The sequence below is a fragment of the Dasypus novemcinctus genome, chromosome 7, assembly GCF_030445035.2.
Source record: "Dasypus novemcinctus isolate mDasNov1 chromosome 7, mDasNov1.1.hap2, whole genome shotgun sequence".
NCBI lineage: Eukaryota > Metazoa > Chordata > Mammalia > Cingulata > Dasypodidae > Dasypus > Dasypus novemcinctus.
Window position 1 is genome coordinate 2,201,641 of NC_080679.1, and position 23,570 is coordinate 2,225,210.

At 53.8% G+C, this 23,570-nt stretch overlaps 2 protein-coding genes across 4 annotated transcripts in view; both read right to left on the bottom strand.

Moving 5' to 3' along the window:
* Positions 1-19,396: 19,396 nt before the first annotated feature.
* On the bottom strand, positions 19,397-22,289 carry LOC111758641 (uncharacterized). Its single transcript, XM_023591606.2, has 4 exons — positions 22,215-22,289; positions 21,945-22,042; positions 21,661-21,828; positions 19,397-21,483 (listed from the first exon to the last, which is right to left on the bottom strand). The coding sequence occupies exons 2-4, from the start codon at positions 22,008-22,010 to the stop codon at positions 21,115-21,117; spliced, it is 603 nt and encodes a 200-aa protein (XP_023447374.1). The 5' UTR covers positions 22,011-22,042; positions 22,215-22,289; the 3' UTR covers positions 19,397-21,114.
* LOC101414911 (ubiquitin carboxyl-terminal hydrolase 2-like) overlaps positions 22,215-23,570 on the bottom strand; it is a 93,345-nt gene continuing 91,989 nt past the window's right edge. Inside the window, exons 12-13 of one of the 3 annotated variants that reach the window (XR_011649173.1) lie at positions 23,352-23,458; positions 22,215-22,274 (exon numbers count right to left, since the gene is read on the bottom strand). Coding sequence is in view for 2 of the 3 variants with exons in the window: in XM_058299765.2 (XP_058155748.1) it covers positions 23,408-23,458 (51 nt within the window). In the remaining variant the exon portion in view is untranslated. Of the gene's footprint in view, positions 22,275-23,214; positions 23,459-23,570 lie in introns of those variants that run through there. The other 2 variants (XM_058299765.2, XM_058299766.1) reach the window with 2 other exon arrangements.

A 23,570-nucleotide genomic window follows, 5' to 3' on the forward strand; every position in this document is an offset into this window, starting at 1 on the left:
GAGTGTTGGATAATTTGACAAGTATATGTCTTGGGGGCGGCCTGTTGGGATTTATGCTGTTTGGAGTGCGTTGTGCTTCCTGGACATGTACATCCATCTCCCTCAATAGGTTTGGGAACTTTTTAGCCATTATTTCCTCCAACACCCCTTCTGTCCCCTTTCCCTTCTATTCTCCTTCTGGGATGCCTATAAGGCATGTATATATGCATTTTGCATTGTCATTCAAGTCCCTAAGTCCCTGATGGATTTTTTTCTATCTTCTTATCAATCAAATCTACCATCTGTTTATTGCAGATGTACTGTCTTCCACAGCACTAGTTCCTTCCTCTGCCTCTTCAAATCTACTGTTGTTTGCTGAGAGTGTATTTCTGATTTCTTGGATTGTGCTGTTCATCACCATCATATCTGTTATCTTTTTGTATATGTTTACATATTCTTCTGTGTGCTCTCCAAGTGCTTACTTAATATCCTTAATCTCTTCCTTCACTTCATTAAACTGGTCTATGATATATGTTTTGAGTGCTTTGATTAGTTGTTCAGTGTTCTGCTCCTTGCCTGGATTTTAGTTTATTCTTTGGATAGGTCCATGTTTTCCTGATTATTGGTTTAGTTTTTAGTTTTTGATGCTGCCTGTTCATCCTGTTATCTGGATGGGTTTATTCAGTTGCTTAGCTTTTCCGTCTAGTCTCTGGGTTTATTTAGGTGTGGTTTTTGTGTTGTGTTAAGCCTTCTCTTTGACATTTTGTTCTTCTTATTCTTATTTCCTGGTTGTTGTCTAAATTCTCTTTGTCGCAGTCTCTCCAGGTCGACGTCCAGATGCCTACTGCTCTGTTCTTCCCAAAACTACTCACTCAGGCAGGATTCTGTCCCCACTCAAATGGTTTTTTGCAGGATAGATGATGAGGGTGCACTCCCTCGAACGCCATCTTGCCCTGCCTCCTTCCCTTGAGTTTTTACTGTTTTGTTTTCTGTTTTTTAATTGCTGCTGGCTGTGGTCTGCTGGATTCCCTCCCACTGTCCATGTTTGTCCAGCTGTGCTCTCTTCTGTCCGTCTAGTGCTCCTCGTCAGACTCCCCACCCCACCCAGGTCCCTGCACATGACCCTGCAGGCAGCGAGTTCTCAGAAATGTTCCACCAAACAAACAAAACTGAACCCGTCAGCAAGGTGCTGGTAGAGCGCCTCGCCCCACTTAGGAGTGGGGACTTTGGGCATGGCCCAGGCGCTGGTTGAGCCTCAGAACAGCCTGGGGGCCTGCAGAGCCACCCAAGCTGGGCCTCTGAGCCCCTGCAAGGAGGGTACAGTGCCCTGAACAGGGCTCCTGCCCCCACATCTTGCACCCCCCTCCCCATCTTCATACCTGGAAGGATCTAGACCCTGAGCCCAGGTTCCCAATGGGGGCGGGAGGTGCAGGCTGCACACAGGGGACCTGTCGAGGTGCAGTCCCCTAGGAAGGAGGCCTAGAGCCTGGAGTTCAGCAGGCGCTGCCCCCACCTGTCCTCAGCCTCCAGGGCTCCATGTTCTTGCCCACCCATGGGAGTAGAGCCTGGCCATTGTGCCCCCCAGGAAACCATGCCTCCTCGCTCCCTCCCTTGCTCCCACCAGGCATCCCCCACGCCCCTGCTGGCTGCCTCTGCTTCCAGGCAGCCCTGGGGCCCCTGAGGCCTGCAGCACCCCCTCCCCCAGTGCCAGTGGCCACGACCTGCTGCCCATCAGTCCTCCCAGGTCCGGGGTCTCCTGTTCAAGCAGCTCGTGCTGGGTGGGGTGGGGTCCTCGTGCAGCACTGGGGTGAAGAGGACGAGGTCAGGACACACAGCCCTGGGGGACAGTGGGTCACTCTGTCCAGGGTGGCCTGGCTGGCACTGAGGCTGGGGGTCCTGCAGGGCCTCCTGGGTCACAGACGCGCATCTCCAGGCAGGAGGGGCGGGGCAGGGCCTGGGGCTGGGCCTCCTGGCTGGCACAGTGGAGAACCCAGGGACAGGTGGCAGCGCTCCTGCCTCCAATCAGCCCAGGGGCAGCGTCTGGAGAGGGAATCAAGCAAACCCAAGGCCAAGGGCAGCTGTGGGCACTGGGTCACGGTTAACTGAGAGTTCTTGAAAAAAGAAACATATATATATTACATAAACACACATTTATACATATATAAGCACATACAATTATCATAATTTGTACTGATAAAAGGATGGGTAGCACATTTTACCAACTATAATAAAACATAAAATACCCTTCATTGGGAATTCCCAATAACCAATTGATTCTCACAGAATCCTTGTTTCTTTCCCGGCTATGGAGTCTGTAGGCAACCTGACATGCAGGTCAACATCAGACCGCAGAGAAGGCGAGGAGAAGAGCTGGCTCCGCAGAGCGGTGGCTCCATCCTGGAGGAACGACTGTGGTTCCGTGGCTGGCTTTCTTTTCACTAAGGTGGTTGCTCTGAACTTGACCCACTCATGAAGGAAGTCAGTTCCCTGAGCCACTTCCCGAATTAGATCACAGTTGTGAAGACTGGGAGCCTATTTCTTCGGTTCCTCTGGTCCTGTTCACGCTGTAAGAGCCGCGCACCTGTGCGGGGGTTCAGAGCTATTTGTGCCCTGGAGGGGCAGGTGCTCCCCCTCACTCCATCCCGTGGGAGGGACCCCCTGTGGGCAGTTGGATGAGTCCACTTCAGTGAGGTGTGGCTGACGTTCATCAGAGCAGGTCTTCTCTAGCACAGGAGCCCTTTAGTAGCAGAAGACAACACTGGTGTGGAGAGAAGCCACGGGAAGCAAGAAACTGGAGGTCAACGGCACCTAAGCAGGCAAGGCCAGGAGGCTGCCATGTGCCCTGCTCGTGACACAGGGACCCAGGCCAAGGAGAGCCGGCTGCCAGCCCAGAGCAGGTAGCCTGGAAACAGGCAGTGCGTGCCCTGATTATTAGAAAGAAAGCTGCACCTGTAAGAGAAGAAAAGCTCACCCAATTGTGGAGGAGAAAAGCATTTTATTAATTACTGTTGGAGTCGCGGACCCGAAAGGTATCGGGAATGAAAGACAAAGAGAGATTGGGAACAGGGGATCTGCGAGCATTGAAGCCTCAAGCTCATCAGACAAGTTTATTAATGTTAGGGGCTTCTTTATATACCCCAAGCAATCGTGAGAACCAGTGACTATCCTAGCTAACTATTCCCATAACTTCATTAATGAAAACACAGTGCACAGTGGATAAGAGAGTAACTAAAGCCCAAGATGTTCTATTATGTTATTGAAACAAGTATACTCATAAATCTTGTTGCCCAGGTTACTTGAGATATCAAGTCTGGGTTCTGCTGGAATGTTATGTTTCCCAGAGAGATTAGCCACCTGCACGTACATCTCCAGGGACAGCATGACGCAGTGGTCAGAAAGTAACTTGCTACCAAGGAAACAGCATGCCTTTGTTTTCCACAAATTACCTTGCAAGAATGGATGTGTAAGCTGGGTAAAATGGCCGGTGTGCCAAACAAGAAACAACATTTATCCCCTAAACCGAGCACAAGGTGCCTCCCCACTTCCCCATTGATTGGGTTCTTCAGGGGTTACAGCCGATCTGAGAGGTCTAGCTAAACTACGGGGTTCCCTCTCTGAGCCGCCGCTCCCATTCCATACATTATGGCAGTTTGGCACCACTTTCAAACCTGACTCCACTTTTGAATTTGGCACTGCCTACATTTGGTGCCATCTTCATTTTGGTGCCACTTTCAAACTTTGGTGCCAAAGCCACAAGAGCCCCTTTCCCCCCTCCTTCAACGGCAGAGACAGCTTCAGGTTTACCTTCATGTGAAAGCCAAACTTCACCCTTTCCTTACAGATCTCCCCTCTTTCTTTCAGACTCTTTTTAGTTTTCACAATTTGGTTTCTCAAATCTGATAAGAACTTCTGCACATTCTTTATCTTACAGGTCTTCCTCTTTAAGGGGGTATAAGTTGTTTTGCTTCTACTGTATGGGCATCTGTCTGGTTCGGGCCATTTCAAAGAGTTTTTGAGCTAAAGCTTGGGCACATGGGATGATGCAACATCCAACTGTGGTGAGTACCTCAGCCTTGATGATAAGGGACATCAGGACAGACAGTGCCACTCCTTTCCATTCTCCAAATCACCTCTAACCATCCCATGAGTGGGTTGTCAATGCCAGAATTTTCTACTAACTCTTCAGATAAGACTGTTAAGCCTTACAAGGCTTTGGCGATAGTCCTGTCTGGGACTGTATTATTGGGGATGAAGTTACAGCAACTACCTCCAATCATAATACAGATGCCTCATTTTTCTCCTAGCGTCATGTCTACGGCTGTCCTATTTTCCCAGGCCATTTGACTAGGAGCATCCAACTGTTCTGCTACTCCCTTAATTGCATCTCTAGTGTAATTGATAAATCTGTGTTGATGATAATATATATAGTTAATCCAACCCACATTTTTGTTAATGGTGACCCAATGAACAAGGACTCAAATCCCTCAGGTACCTGATTTCTAGCTTTACACTCAACTAGGGCTCCCCCAGGAACTCCTAGACTATCTAGACAAATTCAGTCATCAAAGGAACCAGGAAAACTCCTTTCCTTTCTCCTTCCCTGGCTTTGTGTTTCTTCTTCTTTTTCAAATGCCAGGTTAAATGGGATGGCCAGTTGAACCAGAGCACAGGATCCTCTCCACTTCTCAGGTAACACTGGTCAGAGGGTACCCTTTCCACAAGACCACCGACGGTCTGCTCGGGTAATGGCCAAACTGGAGAAATGGCCAGCACTATCCTCACTCACATTCCATATTGTGTACACAAGGCCAAGTTCCTGGAGCCCCTTTCCTCATCTAGAGAGACAGGCAGAGGGACTTCCTGGACCAAGACAGGAACCCGGCACAGCTTTGTTCTTTCCCTTTTTATGAAGGGAAGAGAGTGGACAACGTACTACAATTCTCACCAGGAGTAGCATTCTGGAAGAGGAGCACCATGCCTTAAGCTCCCATTCATGCTCTTCCATAGCTAATGGAACAGGCACGATATGGAGCAGTGGACCAGCCTGTGGCACAAGCATAACAGTTGCTTTTGTTCAGACTCTCGACTATATGTTTGACCCATTCTACCCAGGTATTTGCATCTCCATATCTTGTCTCTATTTCTGCTTTGAATCCCCTGCCTTAAGTATCCTGACTGCTTTGGGATCCTCCTGTATCGGGGAACTGGCCTTTGGTGGGTTTTCCCCTGCTACCTCTGAAGGGTGAGCTGGAGCAGGTGTTGTTGATGTCATATCTACACAGGGAGGAAGGACTCGAATACAGAACCTCCCCAGAGGATCTTCATCTGTAACGTCCACCCACATGCCATGGTCTCTGTCAGGGGAAGAATAAAACGGTTGCTTTTGCAGAATTGGTCTGCCTTTCTAATGGTATTACTACCGGGTTAGAGTGGTGGTTTTTGCAGTCTGCAGTCTGGTGGGGTATTCCCTTTATAAAAGGCTGCTTGTCCTCCAGCTGTTTCCAGTGAGGGTGGCCTCCTCCGTTCCTGGTGGTCCACCCCTTGCACTTGGTAGTCCACCACACAAGGAGGGAGGTTGAGATAAGCTCTCAGTAACTCCAGGTATAGATATTTATTTTGCCCACTCAGCCACCACTGATGTCCTAAATCCCTACATTTTATCACTTGGCAGGTGTCCAACTGCACAGTCTGGGACTCTAGGCCTTCGGTTACATTTACTATCAATGAAACGGGCCTCTTCGCAACCCAAACCTGGAACGTCGTAGTAAGTGTAATTATTCTCGCTCTCAGACTGAGCTTTAAACCCTTCATCTGTCAGCCTCCTGAGGCACTAGGTGAAGTGGTTATGGGTAACAGCCTGCCCTCTATAAGGTACGTTCAAGTGGAGGGGTACCTTCCCGCAAAGCTCACTGGTTCAGGAGCCAACCGGTCCCTCCCCCTTTCTGATATGCCCCCCAACTATTCTTTTCAGAGTGATCCTTAAGGGGTCTGAGGTTGGAGTTCTTTCCCAGGACTCAGACGGTGTTGTTGGGTACTTACCTTCCGGTTTGGGCACTGGTCCTTTTACTCGGGTGCAAGGGGTCCAGCTTCTTTCTGCTATACACATTGCAGTTTCATTTGTCAACAAAATTTTGTAGCATTCTTCCCAGGTTGGCTGAAGTTTGGACTCCTTCCATGACTTGATTAGGACCCAACTGCCAGGTTGGTGTTGATGGACAGCGACTTCTAGAGGCAGGGTCTGGGCCAGCAAACCACGATGCCTGAGGGATGACAAAGTAGAGGACAAAGCCAGTATATAATTCTTAAGGAAGAGATCCTTCCAGTCTAAGGAAGGAAGGTCTCCGTCCTCCGAGGAAAAGGCAATGCAGAAAGCACTTCATAAGGAGAGCTTCCCAGTTCTTCCCTAGGGGCAGTTCCAGTCCTCAGCAGGGCTCTGGGTAAGCACTGAATCCAGGGTAACTTCATTTCTAGGACCAGCTTAGAAAGATGCTTTTTCAAGGTTGGATTCATTCTCTCCACTCTCCCTGAGGACGGCGGGTGCCAAGGTGTATGGAAGCTCCATGTGACACCCAGGCTTCCCATAATATTCTGGAGTACATGGGAGGTAAAGTGTCTACCACTGTCTATATTCTCCACTCACCCGTAACCATAGCGAGTAATTATTTGTTCAAGTATAATTTTAGAAGTCCCTGGTGCTGTAACTGAGGCCAGAGAATGTGCCTCCACCCATCCTGTCAGATGATCTGCAATAACCAGAACATACTTTAGAGAAACGATTGAGGGCTTTTCAGTGTAAACAACCTGAATGCTCTGGAGTGGCCTGAGGCTGGCTCCCATCCCCCTTGTTCTTGCTTCCTCAAGACTTTCTTATCGACCTTTTGGCAAACTATACACCATTCATTTAATTGTTTAGCTGTGGTATAAATACCCACCCATCCAAAATACTTAAGAACCAGATCACACAAGGCCTGTCCCCGCAATGACTCCCTTGGTGTAAGACTGCTAGAATGCCTCTCATTTTTTGCTTATTCTACATTTGCCTGTCATCCAGGAGAAGCCACCTCCCTTGATCATCCAGGGTCACTCCTAACTGTTCCAGCTCTTTCACCTCCTTTTCAGAGAATGTGGGGACCCCAAGCTCTTCGGGAATGGGGGTTATCAGGACCATCAACTTCAAAGGGGGACTGAAGGAGTTTTCCCTAGCCTCCTCATCTGCTAACCTGCTGCCCTTTGCTTCAAATGTATGAACTTTCTGGTGTCTGTTTACATGTACCACTCATATTTCCCTGGGCCAGACACTTGTTTTATTATTTGCCCTTACTAGTCCTTCTCCTTTACTGCTAATCAATCCCCTCTCTTCCCAAATTTTCCCAAAGGTGTGGACTACCCCAAAGGCAAACTTAGAGTCGGTGTAGACTGTACCATCCTCTTCTCTAATAACTGGAGGGCTTGAATTATTGCATACAATTCGCAAGTTTGAGGTGAACGGTCATCGGGCAATCAGCCAGTTTCTTTCACCTCGAAAGTTAGTCCATCACAATTGCATAGCCATTGTGCCTCCTTCCTTCTAGGACCCTGGAGGACCCATCTATGCACACTTTTTTTCCCCCAGTGCAGGGGAGGGTCCCTGAGGTCAGACCAGACTCGGGTCTGATACTCAATCATATCTAAACCATCAGGCTCAGGAGCCTCCGTTGGGTCAGGTCCCTTCCAAAGAAGGAGGCGGGGTTCAGGCTGTGGTCTACTGTCAACACGAAGTCATTTTTCCCACTAGGATAGCCTCATACTTCAGAAATTGGAGTCAGTGAACCACCTTCCCTCTTTCTCAGACAGAATTGTTCTGACCTGAGGAGGGGTGCTAACGGCCAAGGCTCCCCTGAAGGTCAGCTTCCTGCTCTCTTCTACCAGGAGAGCGGTGGCCGCCACAGCTGGAACACATGCGGGCCATCCCCTGGAGACGGGATCCAGGATTTTGGAAAGGAAGGCCACAGGTCTCCTTTGACCCCTGCAGACTTGGGTCAGAACCCCCAAGGCTGGTCTTTTATCTACTGTAAGAAACAGGTGGAAAGGTTTCTCAAGCGAAGGGAGGGACAGAACAGGAGCCGGCACCACTACCCTTTTGAGCCCCTCTCAGTCCCCTATTCCCATTCTTTCTATTTTACCTTGTTGGGCTCTTCCTCCAACAGTTTTTTATATATCCCCTTAGATTGGAATGCATGAGTCTATCCATAACCCCACCAATCACAAGGATTTCCTTAGTTCTCTTTTTGTCCAGGACAGAGGTAATTCTATTATGGCCTGAGCTCTCTCTGGATTTACCTTCCTCTTTTCCTCACTGCTGAGATGGCCCAGGTACTTGACTTCCCTTTCTAGGAGTAATAGTTGACTTTTGACACCCTTAACCCTTGATCTGCCAAGAAGTTTAATAGGTTCTTGGTGGTTTGGGCTACTGCCTGCCTTTCTTCAGCTGGTACTAGCAGATCATCAACTATTGTAAAAGGACTGCTTCAGAAGGAATTGAAAGTTTCTCCAATTCTTTCTCTAGTTCTTGCCCAAACAGGTTGGGGGATTCCATGAAGCCCTGGGGTAGGAATGTCCATCTGTCCTGCTGCCTCCTTCCAGTGAAGGGATGCAACCACTCGAACGTGAACAAGTCTCTACTCTCTGGGTCAAGGGGACAGGCCCAAAGGCATCCTTCAGATGTACTACACTAAGCCAGTTATGATGATGAGGATCTTACTGTAAGGCTGAAGGGTTAGGGACTACAGGGTGCCGAACCAGGACAATTTGGTTGATGGCTCTCAAGCCCTGCACCATCCTCCAACTACCATCCGAGTTTTGATGGGTAAAATAGGAGAATTAAAGGGGGACATACAGGTTTCTAAGAGTCCATCTCGACTAAGACCCTCAGTGATGGTTTGGCGTCCCTGCCTCCCCTTTAAGGGAATGGGATATTCTTTCTGACAAACAACTTCCCCTTCCTCCTTCAATTTGATTTTAACGGGGGGAAGCTGCAACCCCCCCACACCCAATTCCCTTCCTTCACCCATACTTCCTCCTTGATGTCCTTTCTGTCTTCTTCGGTGAACAGGGATAAAACAATTTCTATCTTACTTTCAACTCTAGCTGCAGGGGTATTATCAGGCCCCTTCCCAAGAAATTATTCCTGGCTTCTGGGACGTACAACAGAGAGCTTATAATTTGGCTATCCTCCCAATGAATATCAGTAGGATCAAGAACGAGAAATTTAAATCCCTACCCTTTTGCCCTTGTGACTGTGAATGAACTACCAAAGGCTTTGGTTCCCATCGGGAGGTGGTTCACACCAAAAATGTCGTTTCTTCTTGATATGGGCCCACCTTTAGATTTACTAGAGGCTCCAGGTGGGCTCTTGAGATTAGGAGCCTCTGACTCCCCTACTCCTCAAAATTCATCAGGTGCATGACCTGAACTTCTTTCTTTAAATTTGGACACTCCCTCTGTAGCAGTTTGATTAGTTATGAACTCTAAAAATAGATATTGGATTATGTTTGTGAACTGGTCTGCACCTGGGCATGAGTAAATTATGATTAGGGCTTTGATTGGGTCACATCAGCAGGGCATTGAGTCTTCCGCCTCTTTTTGGGTGGAGACTCACAGATAAAAGGAATGGCAAAGGACAGAGTTGGAGTTTGTTTTCATTTCTTAAAGATTTATTTTACTTATTTCTCACTGCCTGCCCCCCCGCCCCGTTGTCTGCTCTCTCGTGTCCATTCGCTGTGTGTTCTTCTGTGTCCATGTCCATTCTTTTTATTTAAGATTTATAATTTATTTCTCTCCCCTCCACCCCCCTCCAGTTGTCTGTACTCTGTGTCCATTCACTGTGTGTTCCTCTGTGTCCCCTTGTCAGCGGCACCAGGAATCTGTGTCTCTTTTTGTTGCATCATCTTGCTGCATCTGCTCTCTGAGTGTTCAGTGCCACTCCTGGGCAGGCTGCACTTTTTTCACACAGGGCATCTCTCCTTATGGGGTGCCCTCCTTGCACATGGGGCTCCCCTACGTGGGGGACACCCCTGTAGGGCAGGGCACTCCTTGCACATGGCAGCAGTGCACATGGTCCAGCTCACCATATGGGTTTGGAGGCCCTGGGTTTGAACCCTGGACCTCCCATGTGGTAGGCAGATGCTCTATCTGTTTAGCCAAATCCACTTCCCCACTTGCATTCTTGATGGCACCAGGAATCTGAGTCTCTTTTTGTTGAGTCATCTTGCTGTGTCAGCTCTCTGTGTGGGCTGAGCTTTCTGCATGGGGCGGCTCTCCTTGCAGGGCGCACTTCTTGCATGGGGGGCACCCCATGCAGAGGGTATCCCTGCTTGTCATGGTACTCCTTGCCCATGGCAGCACTGCACGTGGGTCAGCTCTCCATATGGGCCAGGAGTCCCTGGGATTGAACACTGGACTTCCCATATGGTAAGTGGACGCTCTGTCAGTTGATCCACATCTGCTTCCCAGAGTTGGAGTTTCCCAGAGTTGGAGCTTTTTGAATATGCAGTTTTGAGCTGAGCCCAGGAAGCGAACACACAGGAGAAGAACACAAGGAATAGACATAGCTCCTTACACATGGCAGAAGCCCTGTGGAGAGAGACAGACCTATTTGCCTGATACTCTACAGGTGGCCTTGTGCAGTGAGCACAGCAGCTGAGCCTGAAGAGAAATGCAGCCCTGGGAAGACAGGAACCCAAGAAGCCTGAACTCTTGGCAGACGTCAGCAGCCATCTTGCCCCAACACATGGCCATAGACTTGGGTGAGGGAAGTAACTTATGCTTTATGGCCTGGTAACTGTAAGCTTCTATCCCAAATAAATACACCTTATAAAAACCAGCAGATTTCTGGTATTTTGCATCAGCATCCCTTTGGCTAATACATCCTCTTAAAATGACCAGGTTTCCCACAGTGGATTCCTGCACTCTCTTAGCCCCTTTATCCAAGCTACCCAGCCTGCTGCCCTATTTTGTCTCTGCCTTCCTTCTCCCTGCCTCACCTCTAATCTTTTTTGGACCTTGTGGTCAACTGTGCTCATCATGACTTTGGCTTTCTTCTGCTGTTTACCCCCTCCCTTCTCAAAAACACTTTCTAAGACTCTCAACTCTTCCAGTGGTTTATCCATCCATCCATCCATCCATTTTCTGGATCTTTTTCTGTATGTCAGGCCAAGACCCCTTTCTGTCGCTGACCCTTGGCATTCCCTGGGCCACAGGGTCATCAGGGTCCATTGCTAGTATTTCCTCACCTGGTCCCTCAACCTTCGCAGGTAAGCAGAGGGAGTCTCATCTTTTTCTTTTTCTTTTTCTTTCATAATTGAGATTTGTATTGGTTGTTTTGAAGATCAGCACAGATATTATGAACAATTTGTACACAATTCTTAATGTACATACCAAAACCCTAAAAAGCCATGTAGTTGTTTTTCTAAAGTTATTCCAGTGACTTTCCAGCTTAAAATTTGGAGGCAAGTTTTCCTTAAGAGAATATCAAGTACCAATATTTTCAAATTTGATAAACTGTTACATTTTTTAAGTCCCACAAATTCACAATACCATACACGCTACATACTCACATTTCCAATCTTTTACAACACATTAACAAAGTTATTAGAAAAACTGGACGACCAAGACCAAGGATGTTACAGAGTTCTGACAGGGAGAGCCAAGATCAGGGAGTGGTTTTAAGAAACATGTCTACTAAAAAACATGGGAATAGAAGTAATTTAAAATGTTCAACACATGTTAAATGCTTAACTTTGCTTCTAAATCACCATTTAGTACGTGTTGGATTAAAGGGTATAAAAACTGCCACCCCCAGGGGAATGTTGATGCCCGAGACAGTCAGAGCCTCCCATAATTCAATATCCCACTATTTTCTGGTTGTACCAAAAAATACACAACCAGCAGATGATTTCCCCTCTTAAAAAAAAACATTTACACTTAAAAAAATGTGATGAGGTGGGATTCCAATCGCCTCCTTAAAAATGTTTCTTCTAGAGCTACTAAAAATCTTGCATTTACAAAATAGCTGATAAAAATATTCCTCTGGATTGTACAAGAAGGGAGAACCAGGGACCAGCGATAAGACATGGTGTGTGGTATTAACCAGACTTGGCTTCTTTCTCTCCTGCATCATCAGAGGCTGGACTCTCCTCATTTTTAGTTTCTCCATTTCCTGCAGGTAAACCTTCTTTAGTTTCTTGGTTAGCCACTTCAGCTTGTTTTCCTTTTGCTCCCCTTTTTCCTTTTGGTTGAACTTTTTTGTCTGAAGGTTTATCCTTTCCCGCTGCCTTTTTTGACTTCGCTTCCACTTTCACAGGAGCGGGTTTGGCGGAGAGCCTCGCCGGCCTCCTCTTGGGCTCCTCCTTCCCCGCCGCTTCCGCCGAGCTGACCTTCCTCTTGGGCATCTTGGCGGTGCTGCAGGACTGGACGCGCTGAGGGCCTTCACGAAGCCGGGCTGTTGGCCGCTACCGCTTCTCCCGCCGCCCGAGCTGCTGGGACAGCGGCAGGGTCGCTGGGAGAACCGGATCATCTTTTCCTTGATTGACCTCAAATGCCATATTTAAATTTTGAGATTTAGGCACAGCCAATTTTATCCCCTGTATAATGAGGTTTCCAAGATCCTTCATTCGTGCTCTATCATCCTGACCAGTATTATTACAGTTAGGGGCTCCATTAGGGAACTTTTGCTCCACTGCCATCACCCCATGTTCTGGTGGGTGCTGCCTTTTCCACTCCTTCATAGCTGTGCTCCTCACCATTCCACTTTCTTCTCCCATAAAGGAGATACACAGTATCAACATACGTTCAGACTACGTGTATAGACTCAGGCCTAGGAATTGATCCACTTGCTCAACCAGCCCCGCTGGATCGTGCATTAATGACTTCATCTCTTTTTAGGTTCTGACTCCCGGACTTGCCAATGGGGCATTTATATAACTGATCTCCCTGGACCAATTGGTGCTTCTCTCAAGGGGTAAAGAGGCTCATTGGGGTATGGTCCCTCATCCTCTTTTCTTCGAGCCCCTTGGAGAAGGGAAAGTTCTGTATATTCTTCCTACATTGCTCTAATTCCTTCCTTAACTGCTGATGAGTCATATCCAGTAGCACAGTGGGCACTGGTTGGTCCTCTGGCTCCCATGGCGCTTGGGTGGGTCCTTTTGGACTTTCTGAATCCACTAGTCTCTGCCCTGGGAGGGAGGGGAAACATAGAGGGGAGGAAGGCTCAATGGGGTCCCAGGTTTCAGCTTTTACAGACTCAGTTTCCGGGTCTGGAGTCTTGGTTTTCACGGGATACAGTGTGGTCTCCCTCCCCTTCAACCAGCACGTGGCAGAGTCAGACTCCTCCTTGGAAGAGGGTTTCTTTTCCTCAACATAAGTACAAGAGCCAATCCTCATCGGCCCCGTGTTTTAGCCAAAATACATCAGGTGGTAAAATGCTTTTCTTGACCCAAATGTAACAGCAATATTTAATCATATTCTTTTGTCCTTTCCTTTAGTCTGATCATTATTGGTCCAATGTTTCAACACCCTCCCTAATGGACTATCTGGAGGAATGTCCCCAGGGGACCCTACAGATACACCCTTTCCTCTTTTTCTGTCCAACTGACTGCCCTATTCCCCATTTTCAGTCTTGTCTGGGTTAATTTCTCTGAAATCTTTTAGCTTCTTCCATCTCTAGCCCTTTCTCGAGAAGGGAAATGCAAATTGGGACTCCACACTCACTGGCACAGTTTGTCTCATGTCTCCTGCACACACAGTCAGCCCCAGACTCATCAGAGCTTGGCCACCACCAAGGCAACACTTAGTAGTCCCTTTTCTTACCTTGGTCCATGCACACAGCTGCCTGGTCAATGGGGGGGCAATTTTCCCTTCCCCTTTTCTTGTCGAAAATCAGCAGATCTAAATGTCTGATCTCTGGTCTTTCCAGCTGTCCACAACGGAGTCCAATACCAATCAATCAGCAGGGCGCACCTTCCCTTTGTCCACCCAGGGGGTCTCCCTCCAAAGCTTCATGTCCTAGGTGAGCCCCCACCCCACAGACTGTTAGAAAGAAAGCTGTACTTGTAAGAGAACAAAAGTTCCCCCGATTATGGAGGAGGTAAGAATTTTTTTAATGATCTGGCAAGAACGGCCGCACAACCTGGATGAAATGGCTGGTGCTCCAAACAACAAGAAGCGCTGACATTTATACCCTAAACCTAACAGGCAGGTCCCTCTGCTGGTCCCACTGATTGCGTTCTTCAGGGGATACAGCCTATCCAAAGGGTCTCACTAACTTATGGGGTTCCTGCTCTCAGTTGCCACCCCTGCTCCTTATATTTTGGGGGTTTGGTGCCACTTTCAACTCCAGCAGCACTTTTGAATCTGGCGCTGCCCACACTTGGTGCCACCTTCACTTTGGCGCCACTTTCAAAATTTAGTGCCACAGCCGCCAGATCCCCTGTCCCTCCCTCCTCACTGCAGAGCCAGCTTGAGGTTCCCCTTCAGGCGAAAGCTGAACTTGACCCTTTCCTCACACTGATGACGCCTGGGCTGGACTTGCTCGTAGTCACAGAACTGCAATCTTTCCAAACTCCCACCCTTTAAACCCACCCATTACATAGTATTAAGTAACCAAGGTACCCAAAATCTCATAATACGTTTTTAAGTTTATTCCACTTTATTAGCTTTTCTCCATCACTCCCTGACCTCTAGACAAGGAAAAAAGCAATAAAGCAAGGTCTCAGAGGAGCCTGTTGGGATTCCCAGCTTCCAACCTGATGCCCGGAATACGGCACTGGGAAGAGACGGGCAGGGAGGCACTTCCAGCAGGTGGACGCGGGAGCGCCGTCAGCCCCGAGCAGAGGCCGCAGGGAGAGGCAGGGGCCACCGGGGGGGCGAGTGCAGAGCACATTCACCTGGTCTCTGACGTGCTTTGTGGAATTGTAAGGCTGTTCTTTCACGTTTCATAACGGTTGTCTCTAAGTGTCCCAAAGAATCCCAGACATTGAGCAGGAACTTCCCGGGTGGGTGTGGGGCCACTCAGCCTTCCCTGGGGGCCGGTAGGTTCCGTCCTCTGTCCCCTACACCCAGGTGCCTCCCTGTGCAGGTGCAGGTGGGGTGCTGGCCGGGTGGGGCTCCAGCTGCTCCCGTCCCTCGCCTAGCCCGGCTCGGGTTCCCCTGGGTGCTCCAGCCCAGGGGGCGTCGGCTCTTGGGTTCACCTTTGGACTGAAGAGATACAGTGAGGAGGACGCCAGTGAATGTCCACAGGGCAGAGTGAAGGTGGCCGCATGGCCAGCAAGGGTCCCAGAGGGAGGGGACACTTGGGGACGGCAGACCTGCGGGTCAGCTCTCCACACGTGGACACTCCCAGTCCTGCCCCAGGTGTGCTCTACAGGCGCTGCACCTGTGCAGGTGGGCAGGTCCCCAAGGGTGTTTGTGTCCACTCTCCTCCATCTGGGCCTGCTGGCGCTGTCCTCCCCCTGTGACTTGGACTGTAGCGGGGTCCCCAGGCCTCCTGAGCCCCAGAGCCCAAGCCTTTGGCTGTCTCCCAGCTGATGTTGTCCCTCTGCTTGTGCCAGTTCCCATTCTGCCCTGGTGCCTGTGGGGTGACTGCACGACCCTGTGGCCAGCAGGTCAGTGGTCACGTGGAGCCCTGGGCCCCGGCCCTCGTGGGCCTGCTCCCCTGCACTGGATGGGGGGGAGGCCAGGAGGGGATTCATGAGGAGCCCTGAAGGGGACAACGGGGTGCAGTGGTGGCCTGGAGGTGGCTGTGCCATGCGGCCAGGGAGGAGGTCACAGTGTAGGAGGGGGAGGGGCTGTCGGGGGTGACGCTGTGGGGGATGGGCTGCGCAGGGGAGCAGGGCTGTGGGGGAAGCCCACCCATGGGGCAGGGCTCGGGTGACTGCAGGGGAAGGGCCATGCAGGCAGGGCCAGGACGCCCTCGGGTGCTCAGGAGGCACTGGTGCCCGCAGCTGGAACAGGCGCTGCCCGGGGAGGGGCCTGCTCAGGCTGGGGGCTTCCCTGCTGGGCCTCGGCTGCAGGGTGGGGCCGCTGCTTCCTTTGAGAGCAGGGGCCCTGGAGGGAGGGTCAGTGTCACTGCTCTGGAAGGAGCAGCTGAGCCCAGGAGAAGCCCTGCCCGGGCCGGCCCGAGCCCTGCGGTCTGGGGGAGCTGAGCGTGGAGACTGTGTCTTTCGCCCTGGGTGGAGGACGAGGGCCTCGCTTCAGAGGCGGGGGCCAGAGCAGCTCAGCACGTGCCAGGGTGCCCACCCGGTTCAAGGGAGGCCCCCGGGCCAAGGACACAGGCTGCAGACAGCTGACCCCCCCAGGGTGCCAGCGATGAGGGGGGAGCAGAACAGATCCACAGGGGGCACCGGCCAGGGCCGCTGCGGGCGCCTGCTGCTGGGCTCTGAGCGTGGGGGAGAGCAGGGCCACGGGCGCCCCAGCCTGCAGGACAGTGGTCTTCACGGAGCACCTCTGGTTTTCCTGCAGCACCTCTGAGCTCCTCTAACACGCTCTTACACTGAACAGAGGGCTGAGGCTCTTACACCGAGCGTCCAGCTCTGCCCTAAGGGGACGAGGGCTCAGGGGGCGGCGCCCCTGCTCCATCATCTGCAGAGGCCCCGGGGCGCCCGTCCCGGGCAGGAGGAAGCCCTCCCAGGCGCTGGGGACCTCCCCACTGGACCACCGGCCTCCTGGCCTGGGGCCCCCAGGCTGTGTCCTCAGGGTGGGTCCGCCCCTGCCTGGCCTGGTGACAAGGCCTCACTCTTAGGATGGGCGGAAGCCGGGGCTTCCCTGAAGGACACAGGACGCGGCTGCGCAAGGCGGCCCCTGGTCCACACCCTCCTGGGACCACCCGAGTTCCTGGGGTCACCACTGGGTGTTCCTGCCCTTAGGAGCTCCAGGGCCTTGTGGAGAAGCCTTGCCTCTGCCTGGGAAGGCCCCGAGCCCCGAACGGCTGGAGCAGATGAGGAATCGGAGGACAGCAATGCCCGGGGGGTGCTGGGCCGAGCCCACAGCTGCCGTGGCCAAGGTCCTCCATGCAGGGCCGCGGTCACTTACGTGTCCTGCAGGGTCAGGCCAGCGAGGGGCCAGTGCTGGTCACTGCTCTGCCCACATATGCTGAGCCGCTCAAGCAGATTTAAAGGGCAAAGTGAACGGCAGAAAGAGCACTGGGCTGGAGTGTGGGGTAAGGGATGGTGCAGCGCCCATCCGGGAACCCGAGGCGCTGGGAGGAGGACGGGCTGTGCCGGCATCCGCGTGACCTCATACACGGGGTTTGGATGTGAGCATCGAAGGGAGACCTGAGACAGCGATCAGGAGGTCTGGTCATGGTAACTAGGAACCCTTGTGCCCTGCTGTTGGTAACCTTATAAAAGCTGACCTTGTGGGTGGAACAGGGGGCGGAGCAGGGGGGAGCATCCCCCAGCCCGCCTCCACCAGGTCCTGGAAGTAGGATGAGCACCCTGCCGGCCTCCACCAGGTCCTGGAAGTAGGATGAGCACCCTGCCTGCCTCCACCAGGTCCTGGAAGTAGGATGAGCACCCTGCCTGCCTCCACCAGGTCCTGGAAGTAGGATGAGCACCCTGCCTGCCTCCACCAGGTCCTGGAAGTAGGCTGAGCAGCCCTGCCCGCCTCCACCAGGTCCTGGAAGTAGGATGAGCACCCTGCCTGCCTCCACCAGGTCCTGGAAGTAGGATGAGCACCCTGCCTGCCTCCACCAGGTCCTGGAAGTAGGATGAGCACCCTGCCTGCCTCCACCAGGTCCTGGAAGTAGGCTGAGCAGCCCTGCCCGCCTCCACCAGGTCCTGGAAGTAGGCTGAGCAGCCCTGCCTGCATCCACCAGGTCCTGGAAGTAGGCCGAGCAGCCCTGCCTGCCTCACCAGGTCCTGGAAGTAGGCCGAGCAGCCCTGCCTGCCTCACCAGGTCCTGGAAGTAGGCTGAGCAGCCCTGCCTGCCTCCACCAGGTCCTGGAAGTAGGATGAGCACACCAGCCTGCCTCCACCAGGTCCTGGAAGTAGGATGAGCACCCTGCCGGCCTCCACCAGGTCCTGGAAGTAGACTGAGCAGCCCTGTCTTCCTCCACCAGGTCCTGGAAGTAGGATGAGCACCCCTGCCCGCCTCCACCAGGTCCTGGAAGTAGGATGAGCACCCTGCCCGCCTCCACTGGGGTCTGGCTGTGAGTAATAAAGGTTTGACCATCCCTGGGCTCCGTGTGGTTTCTCTGGAATATCAAATTGGTTGGTCGCGGTTAACTACCTGCGTGAAAATTGGCGTAGCTGGCAGGAGAGGGTCTCGACCTGTTACCCCCCCTCCCTGCAGCTGAGGGGAAGGACATGCTGGGCTGGAGGACAGGCCTCCTGGCTCCAGCCAGGATGTCACTGACCTAAGGACAAAATTCAAAGGCTCCTGTGCACATTAGCTGCGGATGCAAAGAACGTGAAATCTGTTGGCTCTTAAAAGGGTATTTATTTGGGGTAAGAGCTTACAGTCACATGGCCCTAAGGAGCCCGCCTCAAGCGTCCCTCTCGCCAAGTCAGCTGCCACGTGGAAGGAAGAGGGTGGTGGGGGCTGCCTGGCCTCTGCTCCGCTGGCCTCCTCCTCCTGAGCCCCGTGGCCAGCTCTTCCTGACCTCAGCCGCGGTGGCTCAGGGCCTCCCCCCTCAGTCTCCCGCTGCCTCCAAACCTCAGCCCTAAGCTCTCAGGGAAAATGGTTCATCTTTCCAGGGCGTCAGCTGTAGGAGCCGCCTTCTTTCAGCCACACGGCAGGATAAAAAGCGACAGAGCTCTCTCTTCCTGTGTGTCTGTCTGTCTGAGTTGGTTTGTATCAGACCCAGAAGGGTTTGAAAGTCCAGCTGGAGTCACGCCCACTGACAGTCAAATCAAAAGCCTAATCTCACATGTAACTAATCAGTAATTACATGATTACTCAGCTGGACTTAATGCAGTCAAAGGGTAGTACACCCAGGGGAATTGTTTAATTGACAAACGTACTCTTTCCCTTTCTGAGATTCAAAAAATAATCTCAAACTGCCACACTGTGTGAGGGCTGTGCTCTTGGAGCACGTTCCTAAAAGTCTCGAAAGCTGCAGGTCTTGGTACTCCAATTAGAGTAATTTGGTGAAAGATTTGCAGCTGATTTTGAATAGGACAGGAGCAAACGGGAGGCTCCTCTGAGGGACTCAGAAGTGTTTCTGCAGAGGGCCTTGTCCTCCTGCCCCTTCTGGACCCTGAGCTGCCCTGAGCACAAGCTGAGGAAGTACACAGAAAATATGTCCTGGTGAAACCAGTAAGACAAAGATAAAGACAAATTTTTTACGCCTCCAGGCAAAAAAACCAAGGCATTTGGGAAGGAAATAAAATCAGGCAGGCTTCAGACTTTATTATCACAATACAAAAGCAAGACAAAAGAGAAGTGACATTTTCAAGGAAAATTTATTAAGAAGACATGAGCCCAGAATTTAAGTACAGACAGTAGACAAGGCTACGGAAAAAAGGACATGAAACGTGCAGGAACTCGGGATGGTTCACGCACAGGATGAGACTGAAGAAAGGGGGTGGCTGCGCAAACTACCAAAAGGATGGATCTTGAGCACAGGACATTATTCGCTGCAGATGCAAGACTGTAAGAAGTGTGGGTATAAACTCGGGAGGGCAGGAAGGGAATGGTTTGTGTTCTGACAGAGGAGAAATGACAAGGTTCAAAGACCGGAGGAGAAAGAAGAGAAGAAAGGGTGAAGTGGATTCAGCCACTGCTGCCACAGGTGACAGTGAGAGAAAATCATTTCCATGAAGGACTAAGAAAAGGCTGCCCAAGGACGTTACGGCCATGTTCTTGGTGTAAAGTAATGAAGGACCCAAAAATTATATAAGTTGTCCAAAATTTCAACAGGAATTCAAAGACCATTAGTGAAATAAACTCAGGAAATATTATGTAACATGCAGAGCTGAGACCAAACATCATTCATGACAACAAATGTAAATGGGCTTGATTTACCTGCTTAGAAACACCATTTTCAGATTGGAAAGCAAAGCATTATCTAACTCTATTGATATTTAGGAAAAAAGAGAAAGCCTGAAACTAAGGAGACAGAAAGATGGAAATGAACTCTGGGGCAGGACAGGGCCCAAACTAGAAGCTGTGCACCTGCCCAGGGGCCATTCTGATGGGCGCTGGCAGGACAAGGGGCTCAGAGAGGCTGGAGGCGAGGGGGGCTTGGGACCCTGCCCCTCCTCCTGCACCCCTGCAGCCCCTGGGGAGGGCGGGCCTGCCCCTCCCAGCTCTGGCTCTGCCCCTTCCCCTCCCAGGCCCCGCCCTGCACCCGCAGGGCCCTGGTTCCCACCTGAGCTGCCCCAGGGGTCAGGAGCCAGGACCAGCTGCCAGAGGCCACAGTGGCCCTGAGCAGGGACCCCGACCTGCCCCTCCCGTCCTGCCCCTCCCCGCCTCGGAGGAGATGGCCCCGGCCCAGCCCACGACCCTCTGGGGGTTAAAACCTGGACCTGCGTCTGCACGTCTGTCCTGCCCCAGGCAAATCTGCACAAACGTGTGCCGAGACCTGCCAACGTGTCCACCTGTCCACTTACCTGTGTGTCCGTGAACCCATCTCCCTATCGTCATCACCACCACCCACCACTCATGTACGAGCCCGTGTGCCCACCCGGCCTCCCATCCGCCCATTGGTCCCTCTGTCCCTCGACGTCCCCTGTCCAGCCCCCGGCAGCATCTTCCTCCTGCAGCCAGGAGTCTGCACCTCTGCACTGCCGTCCACTGAGCGAGCAGCCCCGGGACCCTGTTCACCCGACAACCACGACTGTGCCCCCCTGCCCACACCCAGGCCCGGCTCCCAGGAGGGGTGTCAGGAGAGCGGGAGTGGTTGGCGTCAGGAAAGGAAAGAAGCGGTCTCACAGCTGTTTCCAAAGGGTCACTGGGACCGGGAGGGAGGAGCACTGGGGCTGGGAAGGGGCAGGTGCAGGCCCCTCACAACAGCCGGCAGGACCGCCTGTCCTGTGGGGGTGACTGCCGGTCCTCTGGGGGTGACTGTCCCTCTCCTTGTCGGCTCCACACGGGGACGCGGGTCTGCCGCGGGGCCAGGGGCTTGGCGCACCACTGAAACCAGGCCCCGCCCTTGGCGGCCTAGCAGGCCTGCGCCGTGTCCAGGCAGGCGAAGCAGAACTCCACGTGGCAATGGGAGCACTCCGCATAATTGCGCTTGCCCTTGTGCTCGTTGAGCAGCCCGCACATCGGGCAGGCCCGGGTGGAGGGGCAGCCTCGGATCTCGCTGCCAGGGAGGTCCTTGGTGCCGCAGGTGGCCAGGACGTGCAGGCTGGGGTCCCGGCAGCCCTCGTTGGCGCAGTGGTCCGAGGGCGTCCCCTGCCCCTTCCAGGCCCGCAGGCACTGCCAGCAGAACTCGTAGGGGCCCCCCAGCGAGGAGGAGCAGATGGTGCACAGCACCCGCAGGTGGGTCAGCTCCTTCCTCTCCACCAGGCTCCTGCACCTCGGGCACTGGGGGAGGGCGGGGGCTCAGAGCAGGCAGGGCCAGGGGCAGCGGGGAGGGGCAGGCACGGGGTCCTCTAGGATCTGCATTGGGGCTTGGCACTGACGTCCAGGCACTGGGCACTGCCCCCTGGCCTGCGTCCTGGGCACTGAAGCCAAGGCCCTCCGGGCAGGGCCCACACCCACCTCTTTAAAGTCACAGTAGCGTCTCGCCGCAGACAGGGCGAGTTTCCGCTCAAAGTCCCGCTGCTCCTTGTCCCCCAGCGCGGCGCTGTGGCGCACCTCGGGGTAGGGCCACTCGGCCCCGCACTTGGCCCCGTTGACGTCAGCAGGGCAGTAGAGACTGAAGCAGCCCTGAAGGGGGCAAGGCGCCAGCACGTTGTGGGCTCTGTCCAGCACTGAGGCTGGGACTGGCCACTGCCCCCCGCACCTGGTCACCTGGTCCCCCCTGTCTAGAGATGCCCCCCTACCTCGTCGATGAGGCTGCTACACCCGGCCGTCAGGCTCCCGGGGTCCACAGCGTGCCCACAGCTCATCTGCACCCTCTGGGTCCCGTCATACTCGTCTCCTGTAGGACGAGGGGGCTCAAGGTGGGGCAGGATCGGGTGCCCACGGCCAGGCTGCGCTGGGTCTGGGGGATCCCACAGGACATGCGGCCTTGGGGCTGAGCTGGGCACAGAGGCCACACCCGCCTCTCTCCCCCAGCCTCAGGAGTCCAAACACAGCCCCGTGGGACATACCGGAGGCCTCCAGCTGCGGCTGTTGCCTCCCCAGGGCACGCAGAAAGCTGTCCTCGCCCACTGGAGTCACCGCAGTAGGTTCCGCGTGTGAATGAAGCCCCTCCTGAGGCCATGCCTGGGGGGCTGCCCCGGTGCCCTCTGCCCCTCCTGCCCCTCCCTCCTTGGCACAACCTCCCGGGACCCTGCCTGGACAAGGCCTGGGCACAGGACGAGTCTTGTGCTTGTTTCCTGGGTCCTTGACCCTGGACCCCCATCACTGTCCGTAAGGTCAAGGGTGGACCGAGCCAGGGCCACGGGCTGGGGTTCCAGGCAGGGCCTCACCAGGCCTGGTCAGGGGTGCTGGGGGGTGCCAGGGCCTGAGCTGAGGCTGGGAGGGGCGCAGAGCTCAGGCGGGTCCTGGGGCCGCGTTCCTGGGGTACAACGGGTGAGGGGGAGCAGCTGGGCCCAGGTGGTCAGCTCAGGGGCGCCTGCAGGAGGTCAGGGGACCCTCCTGGCCTGGGGGCAGGGCAGAGGCAGGACAGGGTGGGGCAGCTGCTCCGGGGTCTGGAGGGGGACAAAGGGGCGCGGACAGGAGGGGCAGCAGGAAGGGCCCTGGGGGGCCGAGCTGAGCCCTGGGTGTTGGTGGCACAGTCACAGTGTGGGCTCCGGCCAGGGGGGCTCCGGCTCCGCAGCTGGGTTTGGGGAGGGAGGGGCCTCTGCCATGTCTGGACCCTCCAGAGCAGGAGCAGATGGGGGAAGCCGGGTCAGGGCTCAGGCGCGGACACCCTGCTCTGAGCTGCAGGTGGGCGGCAGGGGGCACTGCCAAGGTGGGTCCCCCAGGTTGTCATCAGCCCCCAGAGGACACCAGGCTCTCCTGGAGGGACCCTCCCCACATGCGGATGGAACACAGGGGGCTCTCTAGGGGCGTCCCTCCAGCCCCCACCTCGGGGACCCCACCTTCTACCCCACCCCAGCTCCGCCTCCCTTGGCCTGCTCTGGTCAAGTTCTGGAAAGTCTGCAGTGACCACCGGGAGCTCTCAGCAGCCCGTCCCTCCCCACGGGACCCTCCTGTGACTGGAGGGGCTTGGACCTCCTGGAGCGCCAGGACCTGGCTCCAAAGAGCCCCACTGGCCCCTCCCCGCCCCGGCCAGGTGCTACCTGTTATCTCGTCTTTGCTCTTCATGAACTTGAGCGGGGGCTCGGCCTCCTCCCCCTTAGAGAGGCTCATTGTGGGGCGCCGGCTCCCTGGCCTCAGGGCTCCTTTCCTGCAGGGGACAGTGAAGGGGAGCTGAGGGGGGCAGGCAGGGGTCCTGGCCAGGGCCGCTGCGGGCGCCTGCTGCTGGGCTCTGAGCGTGAGTGAGGCCAAGGGCCACGGGC

Coding starts and splice junctions, on each gene's coding strand:
- LOC111758641 (XM_023591606.2), bottom strand. CDS start 22,010: ATGAGCTGTGGGCACGCTGTGGACCCCGGGAGCCTGACGGCCGGGTGT. Junction 21,829..21,944: donor GTAGCAGCCTCATCGACGAG/GTAGGGGGGCAT, acceptor TGCCCCCTTCAG/GGCTGCTTCAGTCTCTACTG. Junction 21,484..21,660: donor GCTACTGTGACTTTAAAGAG/GTGGGTGTGGGC, acceptor GCCCTCCCCCAG/TGCCCGAGGTGCAGGAGCCT.